Source organism: Chironomus tepperi, unplaced genomic scaffold, assembly GCF_022539635.2.
Source record: "Chironomus tepperi strain 1889 unplaced genomic scaffold, CSIRO-AGI_Ctep_v1 contig_196, whole genome shotgun sequence".
NCBI classification, from domain to species: domain Eukaryota; kingdom Metazoa; phylum Arthropoda; class Insecta; order Diptera; family Chironomidae; genus Chironomus; species Chironomus tepperi.
Genome location: NW_027226318.1, coordinates 1372166 through 1393794, shown reverse-complemented (window position 1 = coordinate 1393794; position 21629 = coordinate 1372166). Strand labels below are relative to the sequence as shown.

The 21629-nt window shown below is 31.3% G+C and overlaps 3 protein-coding genes across 5 annotated transcripts; 1 reads left to right on the top strand and 2 right to left on the bottom strand.

Moving 5' to 3' along the window:
• Positions 1-375: 375 nt before the first annotated feature.
• On the bottom strand, positions 376-2671 carry LOC139089982 (transportin-3-like). The gene is made up of 3 exons (XM_070639647.1): positions 2261-2671; positions 732-2203; positions 376-442 (listed from the first exon to the last, which is right to left on the bottom strand). The coding sequence occupies exons 1-3, from the start codon at positions 2669-2671 to the stop codon at positions 376-378; spliced, it is 1950 nt and encodes a 649-aa protein (XP_070495748.1).
• Positions 2672-3313: 642 nt separating this feature from the next.
• Klp10A (kinesin-like protein 10A) lies at positions 3314-17282 on the bottom strand. 3 transcript variants are annotated; one of them, XM_070639526.1, is made up of 10 exons: positions 11981-12551; positions 11693-11907; positions 10369-10530; positions 8987-9053; positions 7359-7444; positions 7035-7261; positions 6623-6974; positions 5488-6324; positions 5235-5418; positions 3314-5172 (listed from the first exon to the last, which is right to left on the bottom strand). In XM_070639526.1, the coding sequence occupies exons 1-10, from the start codon at positions 12093-12095 to the stop codon at positions 5033-5035; spliced, it is 2385 nt and encodes a 794-aa protein (XP_070495627.1). In that variant the 5' UTR covers positions 12096-12551; the 3' UTR covers positions 3314-5032. The 3 variants fall into 3 exon arrangements, with proteins under 3 accessions (XP_070495627.1, XP_070495628.1, XP_070495629.1); XM_070639527.1 differs by lacking the exon at positions 11981-12551 and adding an exon at positions 17099-17282 and having other exon boundaries at positions 3315-5172; XM_070639528.1 differs by lacking the exon at positions 10369-10530 and having other exon boundaries at positions 3316-5172; positions 11981-12544.
• Positions 17283-17766: 484 nt separating this feature from the next.
• On the top strand, positions 17767-21445 carry Tnpo-SR (transportin 3). The gene is made up of 4 exons (XM_070639580.1): positions 17767-18070; positions 18142-19233; positions 19307-20808; positions 20877-21445. Exons 1-4 carry the CDS (start codon positions 17954-17956, stop codon positions 20938-20940), a joined length of 2775 nt encoding a protein of 924 aa, XP_070495681.1. The 5' UTR covers positions 17767-17953; the 3' UTR covers positions 20941-21445.
• The last annotated feature ends 184 nt before the right edge of the window (positions 21446-21629 follow it).

The window sequence follows — 21629 nt, the reverse complement described above, 5'->3', positions numbered from 1 at the left end:
AATTTGAATATTACATAAAAGCCTAAGCATACAGGAAAGTCTTGATTAATGGCATTTTACTCCCCTAATCAATCCATTACTTATTCATATTTACCCCAAGCAAAATTTGAATTGAAAATTCAGGTTCAACCCTTAGAAGTTATTATTGATAAAGAATGGCGGTATGTAAATATCCTTACGTCAATTCAGGTCAAGGTGAATATCAAGTGCAGCACTTTTCGTTTTTACAGCTTATCAAATTAAGGAAGTTCAGAATCAAGGAATAAATTTTGAGTTGTTTATAAAATAAATAAATTTTATTGACCATGAATTGGTCGTAAAATAATAAAATAGATATGCAGCATGATCAACATGATTTTCATGTATACTGCTAATTTATCCACGCATTAACTTCCGAAATTCACTAATTCCGCTTATCATTTCACATTTTGGCAGTTTCTCCCTGAAAGATGAAAATTTAGGAATTGTTTAGTTATGCTGACATTAAGGCATTGCTTTTAGATACTACACTAGCTTTACGTCCTTACAAATATGAGTCATCCTCAATAAGTCATCAAAAACTTAAAATTTAAGTCTCATAACCTCATTTTATGAAAAAATATTGTAAGTATCAATAAACTTTAGATCCACTGAACATCCTTACACACTAGACGTCATAAATGTCCATTCCCTAAGCTAACAATAAGCACATAACCTCCATAGATACAAAAATCTCCGTATAATCCACAAACCTTGTCATCAAATCCACAAACTTCTTCACATCTGAATCTTGAACCTTTACAGTACCCGTCGCACTTCTGTTTGGCATCATTGCAATGCCAGCAATTAATAATTCTTTAAATCCAGCATTACTTTTAGTCTTAAAAGCATCAAAAATGTTTACAACCTTCCCAATTAAAGTAATATCGAAGACATAAATCGCTGATTCCATCAAAGTTCTAATAATTCTGTCACCAAATAAAGTCATTGCTTGCTCGACACAAAGCTTGATGTCTGGATGAGTTTGATTGCATGTAAAAATACAAATCAGGAAGTCAAGTACATATCCATTTGATGATTTGTCACTAACTTTACACAATTCAATGGACAGCTCAATGACTTGAATGATTATTGGACTTTTCAGCATGTTCATTGCTAATTTCTTGAAATAAGCAGCTGCCAAATAAAAATATTCATCAACAAGTTTAGGCTTCATTTCGACATGTAAAGCATTCATGACAAGCACAGTAACTCCTTCGAAAACAGTCAACAGTCCATGCTTACATTTTTCCTCATTACCAAGCTTATCAACAATCGCATTTAACGGTCGCAACAGTAAAGGACATTTGGATATGCCAAAATAAAGCATGAAATGTTTTGCAAGTTGATCCAACAACGGAAGTGCCGATAAGCTAATATTTGGTATGCCACATTCTATAGCTTCACTAATTTTAGTCACAACTTCAGGATTAGTATGATAAGCATCAAGCAAGTAATAAATGTGTGGCCAGTAATGGACAAGAATTTTGTCCAAAGGATTGACTTCGTTGTGGCCTGCACGGACATGCATGCTATGGAAAATTTCAGCTAGACAGTCCAATTGATGAACGAAGTAACTTCCAGTTGGTTGTGACTCAAAAATTCTTGCCAATTGGATGTCACATAGAAGCTTCAAAAATTCAGTTCTTTTCGGTTCCGACAAGCTACATCCGATATGCGTGATTCCTTTAATAACTGCCAATTTAGCTTTGGAATGAATAAAACAAATATAAAGGCTTTGATACATCAAAATAAGTTCATCTAGGTACGGCTCCATTTTTATGCTGCATGTTGAACATATTTGACCAAAAGCAGTTGCTGCTGGTGCTGCAGCGATTGTTTTCTTATTAATTATATCCACCAGAAATGTTATTGACTTGAGGAGATATTGTTGATGAAAAAAGGCAATCCAGCCATCAAATTCCTTCAAAAGTTTTGCAGCCATTGACAAAATTGAGGCATGAGTGCTGATGTCGATTTTCAGGACATGGTCAATGATTTTTGGTACAATACTGTCTTCATTCTTGTCAATTTTTCTAGCGACCGATGCAATAATATACAGGCAGACTTCAACGTCATTGGCGGAACCAGATGGCATCATGCTGAAGAAGAAGTCGATTAAGCTTTGCGTGTTGATTATAGATGTTAATGTCAGCATGACTTCTGATATAGATTCACGAAAGACCTGTGGATTAAAAAGATCGTTAAATCACGTCATTAGTGGATGAAGCTCAGAACTTACCATCAAGCTACTGTTCAAATTTGTTTCCATTTCATTAGTATCAATAATCTGGCAATGCAGTGCAAAGCACAAGATAAGCTCCTCAATGTACTGCACATAAATTTTACTTGACTTCAAGTAAGTTGGAAGCTTCTTTAAAAATGGAAGTTCTAATTCACAGCAAGCTTTAAATGCTGCACATTTTATGAGAATTGTTAAGATTCTGTCTTTTACTTCTGTTCGCCTTTCAATCTCATTTGGATGCTCGGAAGCCCATTGAAAAACTTTATCAGCTAAAGACACAAAAATCTGCGTAAGGACTTTCAATTTCTCAATTCTGCTATTCCAGACTAAAAGCAGTTCCAATTCAATGATTTTTTGAATAAAATATTCATTAGGTGATGCCTTCATGTCCATTAGCAGGACAGTCATTTTTAGGAATTCACCAGCAGCCTGAAATTCGGCATCACTTGACTCGCTGTATGTTAAGACTTGATATGCCCAGCATGCTTCGACAGAATTAATGACGGCATCAAAGGAAACATTGCGATTTTTTAACCATCCTGTAACTGTCTTTATGGCTTCAAGTTTTTCATTAAACTCGATTCTTTTGGACAGATTAAGCTGACAATGGTCTACATAATTTTTGGGAATGTTTGAGTCTAGTGGATATGACTTGGAGACAAGATCGCTAACCAAAATAGTACAAAATATCTGGAAATTAAAATAATTAATAAATTTCAGTAATTTGAGTGATGCTGCTGATTGGTTTTACAGTTTTCTGGTGCTTGGGAACGTATCGTAACTGATCTTCACGGCTGGATCGATCAGGATTAGAAAATATAGTTAGTAAATCCATTTTATTCCTTGGTGAAATAAATAAACTAATTAAAAATTCATGGATTGCTGTGATCGATGTGGGAAAAAAATTAATTTTTAATCCGTCGGATTTATTTTAAATCTAACTCTAAGTCCAAACCTGAAAAATCAATCAAATGACCCAAATAATATTCTTGGTATATGAACTTTTATTCACATTATTTTTTTGTTGTAAGAAAAACCGCAAAGTGAACAAAAAAAGTAAAAGCTTCACATAATCTTCTCTAATAAATCTTTTTTTGATGTTAAATATCTTTTTGATATATAGACAGAAATTGTGTTTATATAATTTCATATTTAATGCTCAATGAAATTAGTCTTTTTCTAATTTCTGATTCCTTTTTAAGTTGTTACTTCTTATAAAAAATATAATTTCATAATAATCTAAAAATCATCAGTTGAATTAATAATTTTAATTTCTTATTATTCAGGATTAATGTTGTTGTTATCCTTGATTAAAATAACTAGAAACTTGAATGGCTGTGTATTGTGATCAGTTGCTTGTAACTGCATTCGATAAAATTAACAATTTTAAACCCTCGGATTCTCATGGATTAATTTAATCCCAAGTCTCGACATTCAAAGTTTCAAGTTTGTAAAAATCTCAGATTATAACTTGCGACATCATTTTATTTCTCGTCATTTATAGTTTGTGTAGTTATGGAATAGTTTACTGTCATTTATCAACAAAAGTCACTCAAAATTATCATCAGAAATAGAAATGCAAAAAAAAGAACTAAAAAAAGTAAAATAAAAGTTAATAAAAGCAAAAATTAGTAAATCCTATCAATTACAACTTTTTTATATCACTTCCTAAAAAAATTACTTTTGAGCTTTCAATTGATTCCAGAAAACTTTTGCGTGTGCTTTTCAAATAAAAAAAAAAAAATTAAAAATTTTCGTCCCAAAGTTTCTTATTAATTTAGTACATCTACTTTAGGGACGAAAACAAAATTTGCCATACATTCTTGATATGTCGCAATATACAGTTCAGGCAAAGACGATAAAAGGGGGGATGGAAATGTGGGTTTGAATTCACTGATGATGGATACTCTTAAGATTATCTCATTATTCCTCTCATTTGAATATTGTGGACTTCAAGCTGACATAGCAGGTTATCGATTGCACCTGAATGTCTTTTTTAGCGAGTCTTTACGAAATTGATTGACTAAATTTGAACACTTTGATAAGTAATGAACATTTAACCCGGATGGATTAAAAAAATAAACCGTCAAATTTTTAATCCTAGGATTAAAAAATTAACCCCAGAGTCCACAAAACCCAAAAAACACCCAACATCAGTGAACTCAACCCTTATTTTATCTGGCAAAATTTTAAGCTGATTCAGAGCTTTACTTGATATCATATCTAAAGCTAAATATATGAATGCTGAATAGCTAGATCTTCGGTACGGGTTAATTATTTTACAAAAATTTTCTTTCATGACTTGACAATTTTCTTCTTTTTTTCATACATTTTTTTCATCTTGTTTAATTTAATTAATTAATAATTAGGTATAAAAAGAACTTTCTTAATAATTATTATTTTTTTTTTTTGAGATAAATCTTTTAATCTTTAATGACATTTTAAAAGTTATCGAATGATTTTGAAATAAATCAGACAATTTATTAAGGAAGAAAAAAACATTTTGGACACATTTGAGTCTAGTTCCAATACGTTTCTTTGGTGAGTAATCTCAATTTTCTTTCAAAATCATGCAATAATCAATAAGACATTTGAAACAAAAAGGAAATGAGAGTACATAATAAAATATAGAAAGAATTAAAAATGAAAATTTAACGGAAGTAAATAAGGAAAATTTTGAATAACTGGGATTTTTTTTTTGTATAAATAAAGTTAGGTACGAAAAGAAATGAAAAGTAAAATAGAACTTGAGGTCAATTTATAGACATATTAGCGTTTTCCGGGCATCATTTTATGTGATATCATTTCCTCCTTTTCTAATTTTGATTTGAAGTCGGCTAATAAGTCTGCACATGGCTGAGCATAACAGAATAGCTGTCGTAATAAATCATTACCACGTTTACAAAAGGCTGTAATTAAAAATATTCAATTAGTCATTAAATCGGTGATCCAATTCACAAATAATACTAACCGTCCGTGTCGTAATCAGGATTGTTTGTCATTCTGCATAATTCCATTAACTCTGGTCCAAATTTAGTATTAAATTCGGCGAGTAATTTCAATTGATCGATCGTCTCATCTTCCACTTGTTGCAGTTCAGAAATGGCCGTGTGTTGATTGAAAAGTTCTACACTAATGTCGTGCTCTTGGAAAGGCTATAAAAATAAATTAAATACAATTAGTTAATAATGGATATTCAAAAACTTAATATCGACACGACTTACATTTAGTGAGCGCAACTGAGACAAATCCATATTTTTGCCATTTCCATTTTGTTCATTCGGTTCCTGCATATCCATTGGCTCTTCTTCATCGTCCATCATACCATTCCGTTCTGATGGATCAATTGCTACTAGCTCCTTAACACGATTTGCATATCTAAGTGTATTTAACGTATGTTCGCATGATGATAATCCAGGACTAATCATGGCAATCATACATGTTCTACTCTTTTCTCCAATAAATGAGTCTCTTAAAACTTGTGTTAATTTACTAACACGGAATGGCAAATGTGCATTTTGTCTTCCTAATGCTCGAATACATTCCTTTAATGCAAGTAATGACTTGTTGATTTCGGCACCTTCCATTCGGGTCTGTCGATTTGCTGAATTTGTATCAGCACCACGTTCATTACCAGCCAAATCAATAAACGAAAATTTTCCATGAATTTTCGATGATCCAACTGGACGTAAAACGAGTTGGAAAACTGCATGCGAACGAGACGAATTGGCATTGGCTGATGTCTGTCCTGATGTTCTTGTCACATTACCAAGTTGAATTAATTTTAATACTTCCTCGACATTGTCCACAACACGCTCAGTCAATCCAACAATTTGAACTTGCTGCTTTCCATCTTCCAATACACGAAGCTTATTCTTTTCCGATAGTAAATCGAACACTTTTCCACTATAAATTTCAAAAAATGATGCAGACACTGCCAGATTTAAGTTGCGATATTTTTGACCTCTCAAAAACATAAACACATCTTTTGCTGCCATCGCGTAAATGCCCGTTTTACAATCTTGTACTTTTCCATTGAAATCACCTCCCATCGTGTGTGTCTAAACGATATAATTATAAATGTTTACATTATCATTATTATAGCAATTACAGTCAAATTTGTATCTGCATGAATAAGGCATTTAAAATTTTAACGGATTTTTGAAATTCAAATTTTTTTAGTACTAAATATTCAAATTTGAAATTTCGTTAATAATTCAAATTACAAAAGTTCGTTAAAAATTTATGTTTTTCATAATGACTTTATGTGAAATGACCAAAAGTATGGATATCAAATGACGTCGATAAATGCAGGAAGTAAATTTGCATGTAAATTATGCATAAATAATTCAAACTGACCTTTCCAGATCCTGTTTGACCGTATGCAAAACATGTTGCCATACCGCCCTCGAAAATTGTGTGCACAAGTGGCTTTGCCGTATACTTGTAAACCAAATCATTATTACAACTATCATCGAAGGCATAATCAAATCTAAAATTATGATTCTCCAGGAACTTTGTGAGGTCGACTTTTGTTTTTGGTTCATGTACGATAAGTGTGTCTTTTGTTGGAACCGAAATAACGTCTAGTTCTTTCTTCATTATTTCCTTCCTTGATAATGGTCGTTTTCTAACGCAGACTGTAATTTGATGATCCTCAATTGTCAAGCCGTCAATTAGTGGTCGAAAATCAATTTGCGATTGATATTCTCTGCAAAAATCAGCAACAATTAAGCACCAAAAAATAAAATTATAAATCAGCATCTATTACCTAATCATAGCAGCAAGCTCCCAATTAGGATTTCCAGGATCCTGATTCATTAGCGCATTCTTTTCCTCTTTAATCTCCAACTGACGTGCACGTCTTTTTTCACGGTTTTCTTTTAGCCTCTCAACCTCCTTAACAACATATGAGCGTCGTCCAGCTGCCGCATTTGACATTGCTTGTTGTTGATTTGTCTGCTGTTGTGTCGTAATTGACATTCGATTGTTTGTTACCTAGTAATATATTATTTTTTAAAAATGTTAGAGACACATCATAATATGGAAAATTTCCATCAATTAAATCGATATTTTTATATTTTTAAGTACAAACCTTCTTAGCTTGCGGTGGAACGTTCTCAGATTGATCTTGTCCGTTGTGAATAGCTGTTGCTGTTGCGATTTTAGAGATTCTATTTCCTATATTATTTAATAAAAAATTAATTATTTTAGCACAATTTCACCAATTGTCAAACAAAGGAAGTTCCGCAAAAAAAAATAATCCCGCGCGCCAATCAACTTCCTTTTACCTTTTTTCGGACTAATCACAACTTGCAGTTTATTTTCAACCATTAGAATGAAAAATCAATGTTCATGCAGGTTCATTACAATTATTGACTTGTATTGTGTGTAGGAAGCTTTTATTATTCTGACAAAAATAATTAGCTTCTTAAAGGTGCGAAGAACAACACCAACCTGTTCAATTGAAAGCTTTCTCGCGTTTGAAAAGTTCACTTTATATTTTTTGTTTTCCTTTTTTCCAGCTATTAGTGATTGGCAAGGTTCTCTTTTTCATTCACTGTTCTTTTTGGTATAGTAAAAATAAATTTGAATCGGGGGAGAGAGAGGCAAATGGAAAATATCTTTGTATCTACATATCGGTGACCGTGGCAACACAAAAATGCCAATACAATTAAAATTATTTTAATTTTTTACCAACCCCCAAACTCCTTTTTATTAGCACATTTTATAGTGAATGATGTGGCATTGGATTTGTATTGACTGAATAGTCGTCGCGTGTGGGTTTAGCTTGTTCCTTGATTTTAAAATGATTAAATCCTTGGAGTTAAGGTTAGATTAAATTTAAATCGTCGGATTTAATTTGAATTTTTTTGACCGTTATTTTTAGAACAGAAATTTTTTTGACACAATTCGAATATGTTTTGTCCGTTAAATTTCAACATTTCAAAAAATGCGCCTTATTCTTCATAATTTAATTTTAAGCTAATCCAATTCATTTTTTATCAATCATATCATGTAAATGGTACAATAAAAAAAATCACTGCCACAAAACAATGTCACAGTATCTATGAGATTATAAAAAAATTATAGCTTGAGATGTACCCGGTGCACAAATATGCTAAGTCCAAAATGTTATATTTTGGCTATCCGTCCTAGGTGCAACGACTATCCAAATTTTATTTTTGAAAGTGATTTCTATAGTTTCACTCTAGAATTATCTAAAAACACTAAATAAACCCATTTATGTAAACGTCTTTCAGGTTTTGATGAAAAAATGGGTTTATTTAGTGTTTTTAGATAATTCGATATAGAAATCATAGGACGGATACAACATTTTGGACTTTATTTGTGCACCGGGTACATCTCAAGCTATAATTTTTTTATTATCTCATAGATACTGCTTTTATGGTCTTGGTCACAAAAGTACGTATGATAATTTCATCAAATAAAAATTTCGTGTTGCCATCACATTTATTGTTGGCTCATTATTCATGAACTTTGTTTGGACATGTGAGGTGAAACGGGCTCATTTAATTGTTATGAGTATGTAAATATTTCAATACTTGATATGTGTGTCGATTAATTCTAGGGAAAATCCCCCTTTTCGATTGTCTAGATCAATCTATAATCATGTTTTTAATGTACATTGAACTTCCTTTGTTTGGCGAACGTCATAAAGCTAGTTGACTTTGTCTCATCCCCGGATTTGTTATTACTCACCATTTATAGCTGCACTTGATGCATTATTCGCTCTTGTTAACCGCTGAATATTCCCTTGTGTTGGATTCTATAGGCAGACAATTAAATAAAATAAAAAAAAAGAGAAATTAATATCCAATTGATTAAGATTTATGGCTTCATGTATCTATACAATAAAATTATGACATCAATTTCCAACAAAAAAATATAAAGTTACGTGATCTACAAATTAAAAATAAATCTGTAATAATATAATATATTAAAGCCTATTGCAAAATATCATTATGATGGTGCTGATGAACTCATGAATATCGACAATCATCTTATAATGACTTCCATTACTCAGAAAAATACATCAAAAAAATAAAGAAATAAAAGGCGTTGATTTCACTAAAGTGGTTAATTTACGGTTGTGGATTGTTTAACGGTGCTGTATATGGAATCTTATCTGTCTAATGATTTATTGGCTGAACTATCATAGTAATATTTAGGGTCATGACCCTTTGAGATTGAATTTTGTGAATCATGGGTTTATTATTCAGGTATATTGTGCCAAATTAATGACAATAGCTATGTTCCACTTTCCATCAATTCCTGACTATACCCACTTCACTACACTATTCATAATTCATCAAATTAATAGATAAGTAGCCCAAATATGAGTTCCAGATCATCAAACCAATCCAATCCACTTTAGTGTTACCAAACCTAAGACAAATAGCATCCAATAATCCGTCCAATAGTGCTTCTCTTGATATTTACACATTATTTTGTGGTTGTGGAATGAGAAAAAAAAACATAAATTTCCTCAAATAATAGAGAAATAGCAGTAAAAATCCAAATAATGATGAACGAGTAAGAGAGGTAGTAAAAAAAGAAAATAAGAACAGCAATTGCAAAAATTTAAAAAGGTGCAAGAGTAAATCATACGCAAAAACATCATGTAAAAAAAAGAGAGATAATCACTTATGTTGAATATGTACAAATACAACCGGAAGTGAAAATATAGAAAATGATACATGAAATAGCAGCCAAGAAGTAAAAATAATTGTGTTGAACATCGAATGATTAAAAATATATATAAAAAATTATAAAAACACACAAGCCAGCCAGATGGATGAAATTTTAAACAGAATCAAAAAAATCAATGGTGAGCTATGAGCTATGAAAGTTTAGAAAGAAAAAACTTTGAAGTTTGCATATCTTTCGTGCAAAAATAAATGATAGAGAACATCCTTGACCTCATTCATTCAATTTTTAAATGTACGAAATTAGGAACAAACTCAAAAATAAGTTTTCTACATAAATGCTTTCATAGACACAAATTATCTTCATCAATCCACAATATTCAAAGCTTGCCAACAACAAAGAATAAAAGAAATGATGGGAAGAGTGAAAATTACCGATCGCGTCGTATTTCCCGTTGATTTAATAGGCAGTGTATTATTGCCACCACTTGTCGGTACAGATGAATTTTGATTGTTATTTTGATTTTGTTGATCAGTCATTGGATCTTCTTGCTCATCCAAATATCCATCATCGTCAATTGATGAGTCAGATGATTCCTTTTCAAATTAAGATTTTCATTTTAGCGAAATTAAACAAATAAAAAAATGTGCGAAAATTTTTTAATAATTATTTTTGTTTCTGCATGAAACTAACGAAAGAAATAACGAATGCTATAAATTGATAGACTTGAGAGAAGAAAAAGAGTCATCGGAGGCGGAAATTATACTAGCGCATTTTTGATTACTTAATTAGCTTTATTAACTTTTCTCACTAATTTGCTATTAAAGCAATAGAAAATTTAACGGTTTTTAAAGATTTAAAATTTAACGGTTTTCAAAAATTCAAACTTCACTTTTTGACAGTTCAAAATTTTGAAAGCCGTTGAAGTTTAAATTTCTGAAAACCGTTAAATTTCAAATTTGCGAAAACAATCAAAATTTGTATTTCAAAAGCACTTTTCACACAGGAAGGAAATGCCTTGTTGCAATAAAATAAAGCAAAGTGCATAAAAATTCAAAACCGACTATGCAAAAATGCGCTAAGAAAAGTTTTTGTGAGACGACATGAATATCAATGAGGAAGATTATTAATATGCAACAATGAATTTTGTAGATACGTTGTGAATAGCACAAATGATTCTTTTATCTACCTTCTTCTTTTTAGCTTTAAGATCATCATTGCACAGATGTATAAAAATCGAAAACATAAAAAAGAAGATTGAAAATTGATTCTAATTGAATTAACTGAATTTTTTCTATTATTATTATCACTGTGAATTTTGCGGAACTTTAAAGCTATTTGTTTTATATCGTTCGATATTAAAAAATACAGAAGCACTAAAAATATTTATAGCTTAAATTTTGCAAATATTCTAATTTATGCGATGATCTCGTATTGAGTGTGTCAAGAAATTATGACGATGAGTTGGGCGATGCATAAGGAAAAAAATATTAATAAAATAAATAAAATTTTCCGATTCTATAGCAACGACGTTAACATGATTTCTATGTGTGAGCCTTTCATATCCTCACAACGACCCCGAATAACTTAAAACTTATTATAGTCTTGAAATTCTCAACCATAAAATCTGATTGTTCATTGACTTCTTTTTTCATTACTACACATATGCGAGCATTTTCCCCAACAATCGAGTCTATTTTCTGCACAAAAGCATAAATAGAGCCTTATTTTTTCAATAAAGGATTCACGATTACTTACTCGTTGCAAATTTGTTGGAGCTTGTAAGGTTGTGTTTTGTGGCGGAACTGGAACTGCAAACGTTTGTCTTGTTGTCTGCATTAGTTCTGGATTGAGTGCCAGCAGCATATCTAGTTCGACCTCTTTGCCTTTGGTTTCACCTCGCTCATACCATTCAACGGTAACAGATCGCTGAGCTGGATTCAATTTTGAAACCATTGCTGAATGTACACGGCCTGAAATTAAATGGACATGATTAATATTTTTTAATTAATTCACATATTTTTGTATTTATTTTTTAAAACACACTTAAATTCTTTCTTTTTGCATTCTGAACTTGAATTGTCGGCTGAACGGGTTGCGGACTCTTTTTGTCTTTTCGACGAGGAACACATGAGAAATATTTCTTGAACCATAATGGCATAATTAACAAAAATAAATATATAGCACTAACAATTAGGAATTATTCAACAACAAAACAATAATAACAATAATCAACAAATTCTCTCTTTTTGGTTGCTATTTATTATTATGTTCCCAAAGGATTGTCTCTGATTATTATTCCTTATTCTCGCAAACAGACAGGCATGAAACAGCCCTAATTTTCCACTTGATTCATTCAGAAAAAATCAACTAAATTTAAAAAATGTAAAAAAAAATATTTTTTTTTTGTTAAATTTTCAACAGTCTGGTGAGTTGTGCACCTCGCGCTTGTTTCGTGCTTTTTGGCTGTTTGATCAATAAAAAGTTATGCTTTTTCGTGTATATTCCATACACTGTCGAGCCCGTTTTCAGTTGATTTTTTTCTTCAAAAAAAAAAAAATAGTGAGGAAGAAAAAAACAATAAAAATACAGCACCGGCAACGAGCAGAGAAGAAATTCAATAGAGAATTTGCTGTTATAATTATTGGGAATTATTTGTCGTTTACTATCGGAAAATGTAGTTAATTCACAGTAAAACAAGCATAGACGAGGTCATACGTGAACTATGGAAACGCATTTTCGAGCCATAAAATTACATACTGTTTAGTAAAATTAATTAATTCACAAAAATGCACAGCAGAAAATTGAGTATTGACTGAGACATTTGTTTTTAAAAAGTAACGGCCATAAAATATTTGAAAATTTAACGGTAACAAAATATTCAAAAATTAAACGTTCAAAAAATTCAAAAATTTAACGGTCAACGATATTTGAAAAGGAAATTACTTTCATGAGAAATTTCAAGTCATGACTTTTTCGAGCAAATTGATGATTAAGTAAGTTATTTCTGACACAGATTCTTTTGTCATCCAAAATTTAAAATTAGTCACCACATTTAAGATAACAAAAATTATCAAAAAAGCTTCACATGTTACGCGACAAAGTAGGAACAACATGCATTCAAAGCTACAAACACGATAAGAATTGAGAGCACACTGCATTATGAATGATATTTATCATGTCGAATTAGGCATTTCCGATATAATAACTCAATATAATGAATAAATAATGACGTCACTGTTGCACGCATCCCCCCAATTCCACTTCTTTCTTTATTGTTTTCCAAGATCTCTATCTGAGTCACAACAAGCATTTAGTTTTACTTCCAGTGCTTACTCCTACACATTCCATCCTTTTCTCTCTCTCTCGCTCGCTCACAATGTATTATTTTTTTAAAAACCTTAACTAAGTATGGTCAAATAAAATTAAAGAATATAAATGAAAATTAATTGACGGAACTGAAATCTAATTAGAAGAAAATATTTGTCGATTAGTACCGTAGAGAATTTAATCATTTCTATATCCATCTCTGTTTCACATGATCTTGATCAATGCAATTAAATTCAATTTTTTCAATTATTCAATTTATGCACAAGCAATCTACGAAAAAACAGCATATAAAATCATGTGAAAATCTCTCATGGCATTGCAGCAGCAGCAGAAGCATTAAATCGTTATAAATAAAATTAAATTGCAGATATAGATGCATGCACCTGCCTTATAAATGACTCAATTGTAATTACTCATCATTCAATAAATTACGCTTTGTTAGTATCTTGTCTCTCTTTTCTATCCATAGAAGTAGAATGATGTAATTGGAATTATTTATTTTTAATTTTCAAGCTGTGTGATCTTTTTTTATTTTATTTAGGTATTTGCAGAGAGAAATAAATGAAAATAGAAATAATAAAAATTATCGATTTTAAAATATTATTTATGCAATTTTGTTTTCTTTTCATTCATAGAATACCTATCTCGTAACTTATTGTATTATTTTTATTTGTGTCAAAAATGTCTCGATTCAGCTTTTTTTATAGCTAGATACGTGTTAGTGTTTCAAGTTCTTAGACACCTCTATTTTTGCAAATAAATAAATAAATATGTGCATTATTGTGATTGAATGTCATGTGTCTTGTCAGTTTGAATGCTATGCTGCCTACTGAATTTTATTGAGATTTTAATAAAATTGTAAATTAATTTAAAATTAAAAAGAAAAAAACCGTTGAAAATTCAAAAAAATCGTTAAGATTCAAAAGGCTTTCTGAAGTTCAAAATTATCCTTGAATAGTTTAAAAATCCAATAAAAATCAAGATCAATTTTTAATTTCCAATAAACCGTTAATATTCAAAATTTTGTTGAAGATCAAAAACTATTTTCTTCAAAGATTCAAATTTTAAAAAAACCGTTAAAATTTAAAATTTCAAAATTACTAAGTGTTAAGCTTTCAACCCAAAAATAAATTCTAAATATATACGAATATCCCAAAATAGATATGCGCTCTAATCGTAAATCACTCAACAAATTTAAGCACATACGAAAATTGATTTTTCAAAAAAAACATTAAATTTAAATTGATTTTATGAGCAACAATTTCAGGGGATTGAAATGAAAATGAAGAGAATGTTCTCCGCATCATGCCAACTGCTGTGATTCTCACTTAGTTAAATTTCGCCTCCTCATAACAATAGATAACGCAAACTAACGAAATTTAATAGCTCATTTCTCCATAAAGCACATACGTGAATCAGATTTTTTTATATCTTTAGAAATAATAATAATGAAAATCCATTTTTCTGTTTGTATATGGAATTAACATTCAATTAGTAAATTTTTACTCGCTTTTTTTGTTCGCTCGTTTTAAAAAATAAAAAGTAGTATGTGGAGCAGTATGTGAAGAATAAGAATATATTCTTATGTTTGTAGGAGACAGTTAAAAATATGTGCGAAAGAGAAATGGAGGATGACTAAATAAATAAACAGCCAGTCAAGTTAAAATATTTTTTTGGTGATCGTTGGCCATTTAATTTTCTTTTTTAAGAGACAAAAGAGAACCTTGCGGCAATATGACATCAAATAACTATTCATATAAATAATAATAAATATTTTTTGGATGTTATGTGGCCATCCGCAAGTGTCGTCTAACATTTCATCTATCCTGATTAATCTACGATCAATACAAGTGCCACACACCTCATTCATGTCTATTAGACGTCACTAAGTGACCAAACCACTCATGGATGCCTTCAGATGAGCCAACAAAAATCTTTTAATCACACTTTAAAGCCCGATTGAGAAGCACAAGTTAAATTCATTTCTACACATGAGATATACGTGATTGTATGACAACATCATGTGTGTTGCTGTATTTTTGCTACAGTTGGATGTTGGAGGTGTATAAATTCCTTTTTTGGTTATGCTCAAGATTATCGATTGTCTAAGCAGTTTTCTTTGCTTGCTTGCTTGTTGTTGTTGTCGTCGATGCTTGCTTTATAATATACATACAGTATTAAAAATATTTATATGGAGATATTGACTGAATCATGCATGTTAAATTTGTTTCACTACTTCTGGGCTGTTTAATTGTGTTTGTAGAGTCACTTAAAACATGCGGTTGCTTGCGATACATTTATTTATATCCAATCCTTGCCATTCTTTCTATTTAAAATACACATTCTATGCATGCATATCAATTCTCATCTTGTTAATACATAGAGGAAGAAACAAATCAGATCAAATCAAGCACTTTATTGTATGTTATTGACCCATACACAATTTTTAGGTATTTATATACTGATTTGGATATGACTTGGGTCGTTAATAATGTGCACTTGGGATTGTCCAAGTAGGATGACATGAGGTAGTTTATCACATTCAGTGATGTATCCAGCAGACTAAAAAGCCAGGCATAGAAGTCAGAATCTATCTAATTCAACTTGTGTTGCTTTAAATTTGATTCCAATTAGATTTTAAAAAGCTAACGGCTGAGATTACCTGAGAGTGCCTCTGGACATCATAATCTAATTGACCCCCCATAGCATTTAGATTGGTTTCTCGCACAATGCCGCGATTAACAAGTCGTAATCATAGGGCTAAGGCATTAACTCATTGCAATAAACGGACGACGAAGAAGCATAATAATGAAAGAATAGCTCTGCACATAGAGTTTAGGCAGTTAGGCAAGCAAGAAAGGAAAAGGAAGGAGAGAAGAAAATAGTACAAAATTTGGAGCTCTTTAACATTACGTTTCATATTCAATCAGAAGAGTGTAATTTATTTACACCAAAGCCAGTAGTTTGGATTTAATGAATAATTTACATGTTTGTGGGGCGAGAAAAAAGCGTCAATGAGAAAAAAGGTTCGATGGATAGAAGTATTCATTATGTACGCTTTGTGCCTTATGGCATGAATTGTCGTAAAAAAATATTAGACATCGACTTAATCCAGCATGAGAGATTAAGTAAGAAGAAAGTCGAGTGTAAGCTTGCCATCGATGTATGATGCAAAGATTTTGGATGGTCCGTAAACTGTATCTTGTGATGTTACACAAAAAATGCCTCTACAGACATGAGTGAAGGCAAGGATTGCATGATAATGCACTAAACACAACCACAAAACTCATTATTGCTACTTTTTATGGAAGTAGTAATGACTATTGAAAATTAGAGTGAAAGAGATTTTTTAAAATTTATAAATGCAATTACGCTATAAAACGATGATACATGCCATTTCCAAAAAATGATTACTTTTTCCACTACTTTCGTCATCATCCACAACATTCATCACATACACACAATAATTTGTCACAGAGATTTGTCGTGTAAACGAAAGGGAAAAATAAGGTAAGGTAATTGGTAATCGAAAAACTATTTTCTATGTAAATTTTTTCTCTTCTGATTTATGCTTTTTTTTTGCTAGTCGGGTTTACTGGCCTGAATACTTTTTTTCTTGTGTTTTTTCCTCTTCTTAATATTCTTGCAAGATGTTTGTTTCAACTTTTGCAATTTGCATTCAGTAATGCCATTCGTGGGCTTTTGTATGACTCACTTCTTACGCCGTTGAGGAAATTGACTTTCGAGATAATTAGAGTTTCGTCAGAAGAACCCGTTTTGTCATTTAGAATTGAAAAAGAAAAGATCGGAAAAAATCTTTTTTTTTGTACTCACCATCACTTCTTTTTATATTTACACTATTTCCGACTTCTATTTTACAGCTTTCCATGGTTTTTCTGATGTACTAACTAGTAATCCCTTCAGCAATGTTACATGTAATTTAATAATAGTAGTTTATCCGCTTTAAAATTTAGATTTTTAATTAATAACACGATTTCTGTGCAATCCCAAAATTCAAAATTTTATTCGTTACTGAACACACCCTTGCTTTTCAGTTAATGACCGTTAATTTAATTTTCAAATTTTACTTTCTTTCTGAACAAACTCGAATTTTCTCAAAATATCAGTAGGCCGTTATTTTTATTACACAATTTTAATGTCTAATTAAGCTCATTTTAGCTTTAAATTCTTAGATTTCATCAAATTGTTAATTCAATTGTCACATACCAAGTTGTCATTTGAATAACAATGAGATTTTGTCAATAAACTTTTTATCACTACCTGACTTCCACGCGAATCTTAAAAGTTGTGCAATTCTCAATTATTTTAAGTTTTACAGGAAGAATTATAAACAAACATTGTGTATTTATCCTTTTTTTACCTACTAAATTTGAGTATATAAGATTATGCAAAATTAGACAAGTCATCATTGTGATACAACACAAAACATAAGTAACAGTCATTAACATTTTAAAAAATAATCAAATACAGACATAATTTTTCACACATACTATCGCATAAATTGATGTCGAAAAAAAATATCTGAAAAGTTGGATTAATTAACTCTCTTTTAATATAAGAAGAGTATAAGGATAATTGGACGTACTAGGAATAAATTTAGCCTATGTTTAAGTAGGAATCAACAGTAAATAACTTGTATAAAGAGTAAAAAAGTGTAAATATAAAAAAATGGAAGAAGAACCAAAAATTGAAGATGTTTTAAAGAATATTTATGACCTGTACGGAAATCCTGACGTCTCAAAAAAGGAAGGAGCATCAAAATATCTAGCAAAACTACAAGATTCGGTAAGTCTAACATTAATACATATAATGGAAAATCAATTTTCTAATTTTTTCTATTTCATCATTTTTCGTAGATTTATTCATGGAAAATTTCGGATCGTTTATTAGCTGAAAAACGAGATATACATTCATGCTATTATGCAGCACAGACACTAAGGAGTAAAATTCAACATTCTTTCCACGAACTTCATGAATCCGATTATGCATCATTAAGAGATTCGATAATATCCCACATTGAGCATATTACAGTTAACACAAATCCAACGATAGCAAAACAACTGTGCTTGGCACTTGCTGATTTAGTTCTTCTCATGGCATCGTGGCAAAAGCCTGTATCATTTCTAGTTGAAAAGTTTTCACACAACACAGATTCCCTCCAGCCACTCTTGATGTTGCTTACATTTTTACCTGAGGAGGTAGATGCACGCTATCTAAGGCTCGGTGAAAATAGACGAAAACAAATCCTCAATGAACTTGATACAAGTTCAACAATAATACTCAATTTTCTTCAATCTTGTATCATGATTACTGATACGAATGTCCTACAACATATTTATGTCGATATTATTCAATGTTTTAATTCATGGATCAAGATGGATTGTATTAAATTGGATGATGCCGCAAATTCAGCTGTGTTCCTGTATGCTTTTAAGATTCTTGCCGATCCAACAGGAACGACCGAAGAAAAGCAATTAGAAGTCGCATCAGATTGTGTTTGTGCTATTTTAGAAGCAATAATCTTAGAACGTACGTCAGATGAATTAGAAAAGAATATATTTATGGGAGTCCTGCAACTAGAATCTGCTTATCATAATGCAGTCATGAATGAGGATGCTGATAAGTGTATGGTATTGTGTCGAATTTTTACTGTGTTAGCAGAAACATATTTGCCACGTATCGTAAACTCTAGTACGCCAGCCAATCCCCATTACTCAATTAAAGCCTTAGACATGCTTATCCTTTGTGTTGGACATTTCGACTTTGAACTCGCACAGATAACATTCACTTTATGGTACCGACTAAGTGAGGATCTTTATCATAAAAATGATGATGCACATACAGCAATATTTGAGAGTTATATTGAACGACTCATCGAAGCGCTCTTTAAGCATTGTCAACTGGATGCTGATCATGAAGGATTGATTAATGAGGAAGACACATTTTATGTAAGTATTCAAATGACTTTTACCGTCCTTTAAACATTTTTTAACCTTTATCAATTTTTCTTTCATTTTCAAGGACTTCCGTTTCAAAGTATCTGAACTTATTAAGGACGTCTCATTCATCGTGAGGAGCAAAAAATGTTTTCAACACATGTTCAATATTCTACAAAATCCTGGCGTAACATGGGAAGCAACAGAGGCAGCTCTATTTATAATGGAATGTGTTGCACGCAATCTCGACGTGAAAGAGGATAAAATTGTTCCAAAAGTCATTGAAGCTATTTTAAATCTACCCGAAACTTGTCATATTGCTATTCGTTATACATCTGTAAATATATTAGGACAATTATGTGACTGGATATCAGCACATCCATCAACACTCGATGCTGTATTGAACTTTTTATTAGCAGCACTTCAAAGAAAAGCAGGACTTGCATCAGCAGCTGCTCAATCATTGCAATTAATATGTACATCATGTCATAGGGAAATGATTAATCATGTTAGTGGATTGCTTGAAATTGCACGATGCTTAGAAATGTTTGAAGTTCAAGATGATGCTGCGATCGCATTATTAAAAGGAATATCAACAACGGTTAGTCGTTTACCGAATGAAAGAGTTACAGAAGTCATGAGACAATTATGTAACTATCAAATTTCTCATCTATGCATGCTTATGGAGAGCACAACAAAGAAGGATCCATCACATTGGATTGACCGATTAGCTGCAATTTATCGATATATGATACCGAAAGTTGGTGAGAATGAAACAAATCCAGCAACAGTCGTGATAACTAGGGAAAATTGGCCAGTGTTGTCAAAAATGCTTGATCATTATAAAGATGCTGAGAAAATAATTGAGAGAATTGTCAGATGTATACGGTACGGCATCCGTTGTATATCACATGATGCACTACCAATTCTTGAATCATTAGTAACTCAAATGGTGAATGTGTATACATCACATAAACATAGCTGCTTATTATATCTTGGCAGTATTCTAGTCGATGAATTTGGAAATGATGCCCGATGCATAAATGGACTATTGCATATGTTGGAAGCCTTCATTGAACCAACATTCAATTTACTTCAAGCTGAGAATGGTCTGAAGAATAATCCCGACACAGTCGATGACTTCTTCAGACTTGTTGTACGATTCATTCAAAGAATGCCATTAAGTTTCCTCCAAAGTCAACTTGTTACGCCGATTATTCAATGTGCATCATTAGCATGTACTTTAGATCATCGAGATGCCAACATGTCTGTTATGAAGTTCCTTACAAATTTATTATCACATGGAAAACCAAGTGGAGATCCTTCAATTCGACCATTTGTTCATCATATTGTCCAATCACATGGTGAAGGAATTATTGGAAATTTACTGTATGCATCAATATTCTATCTCCACTCGAATATGCTATCTGATGTTGTGGATGTACTAATGGAAATGAAAACGATCAATAGTGAAACATTTTGTGCTGCACTTAAGAAATCGTTGAATCAATTACCAAGAAAAAATGCTGGTGGATCTGTTACAGCAACTGATGAACAGATGAATGCCTTCTACTTGAATGTCACTAAGTAAGTTAAATAATTTAATTAATTAAATTAACATTATACTAATAAATTTTACTTTATTTTATTTGCAGGAATGGTGTTACTACACGTCAAATGACACACGAGCTTCAGGACTTTTGTCGATTATTCCGATAAATTTACAGCCATATTCTATACGAATTTTAATACATAACACAAAATATACCAAACATTTTGCGGATTAAAAGTTTGACGTTAGAAATGATCAACAGTTCCAAAAAAAAAGAAGAAAAAACACCACAAAAATTTAGGATTTTTCGTTTACAACAAAGTTTATGTGAGAATGGAGAAAAATGAAAAAAAAAAACGCTTCTATATTTTATTAGTTAAATTAACTATTTTATTGAGAAAAAAAACTTTCATTTTATTTTTTAGTAAATCGATTCTTTTATGAACTTTAGTGAACTTTTCATTGAAATTACGGAAAAATTTCAATTCAAAAATTTGTAAATAGACGAATAAAAAAACAACATTTTTTTTGGAAAACCAATTCAACTTTCATGTCTACCAAATTATCGTGCATGCATGTCAAGAAGTAAACTTAGAAATATTGTTCTAATAAACTCATGAAAATGTGTGTCAGTTTGCTGATATGAATAAAATATTCATGTGTTCTTAATTATTCCTTCTTCTTGTGATTTTTGTCACATACGCTCTTATCTTTCAGCCTACTCCGTGCAATTATTGGAGTCATTCGGGTTAATTGAGATTGACATTAAATTTTTAATGATTTTAACGGTTTTTTAGAGTTTAAAAAAGCCGTTAAATTAAAGTTCAATTTTTAAATCAACAAAGTTCAAAAAAAT

Excerpts from the sequence above, each read along its gene's own strand:
- LOC139089982 (XM_070639647.1), bottom strand. The coding sequence starts at position 2,671 with ATGACTGTCCTGCTAATGGACATGAAGGCATCACCTAATGAATATTTT. Across the intron at positions 2,204-2,260 it reads ATTTGAACAGTAGCTTGATG|GTCTTTCGTGAATCTATATC; the intron begins GTAAGTTCTGAG and ends TTTAATCCACAG. Across the intron at positions 443-731 it reads TTTGTGGATTTGATGACAAG|GGAGAAACTGCCAAAATGTG; the intron begins GTTTGTGGATTA and ends TTCATCTTTCAG.
- Klp10A (XM_070639526.1), bottom strand. The coding sequence starts at position 12,095 with ATGCCATTATGGTTCAAGAAATATTTCTCATGTGTTCCTCGTCGAAAA. Across the intron at positions 7,262-7,358 it reads TTCCACCGCAAGCTAAGAAG|GTAACAAACAATCGAATGTC; the intron begins GTTTGTACTTAA and ends ATATATTACTAG. Across the intron at positions 5,419-5,487 it reads CTCAGTTGCGCTCACTAAAT|CCTTTCCAAGAGCACGACAT; the intron begins GTAAGTCGTGTC and ends TTATTTTTATAG.
- Tnpo-SR (XM_070639580.1), top strand. The coding sequence starts at position 17,954 with ATGGAAGAAGAACCAAAAATTGAAGATGTTTTAAAGAATATTTATGAC. Across the intron at positions 18,071-18,141 it reads TAGCAAAACTACAAGATTCG|ATTTATTCATGGAAAATTTC; the intron begins GTAAGTCTAACA and ends CATTTTTCGTAG. Across the intron at positions 19,234-19,306 it reads ATGAGGAAGACACATTTTAT|GACTTCCGTTTCAAAGTATC; the intron begins GTAAGTATTCAA and ends TTCATTTTCAAG.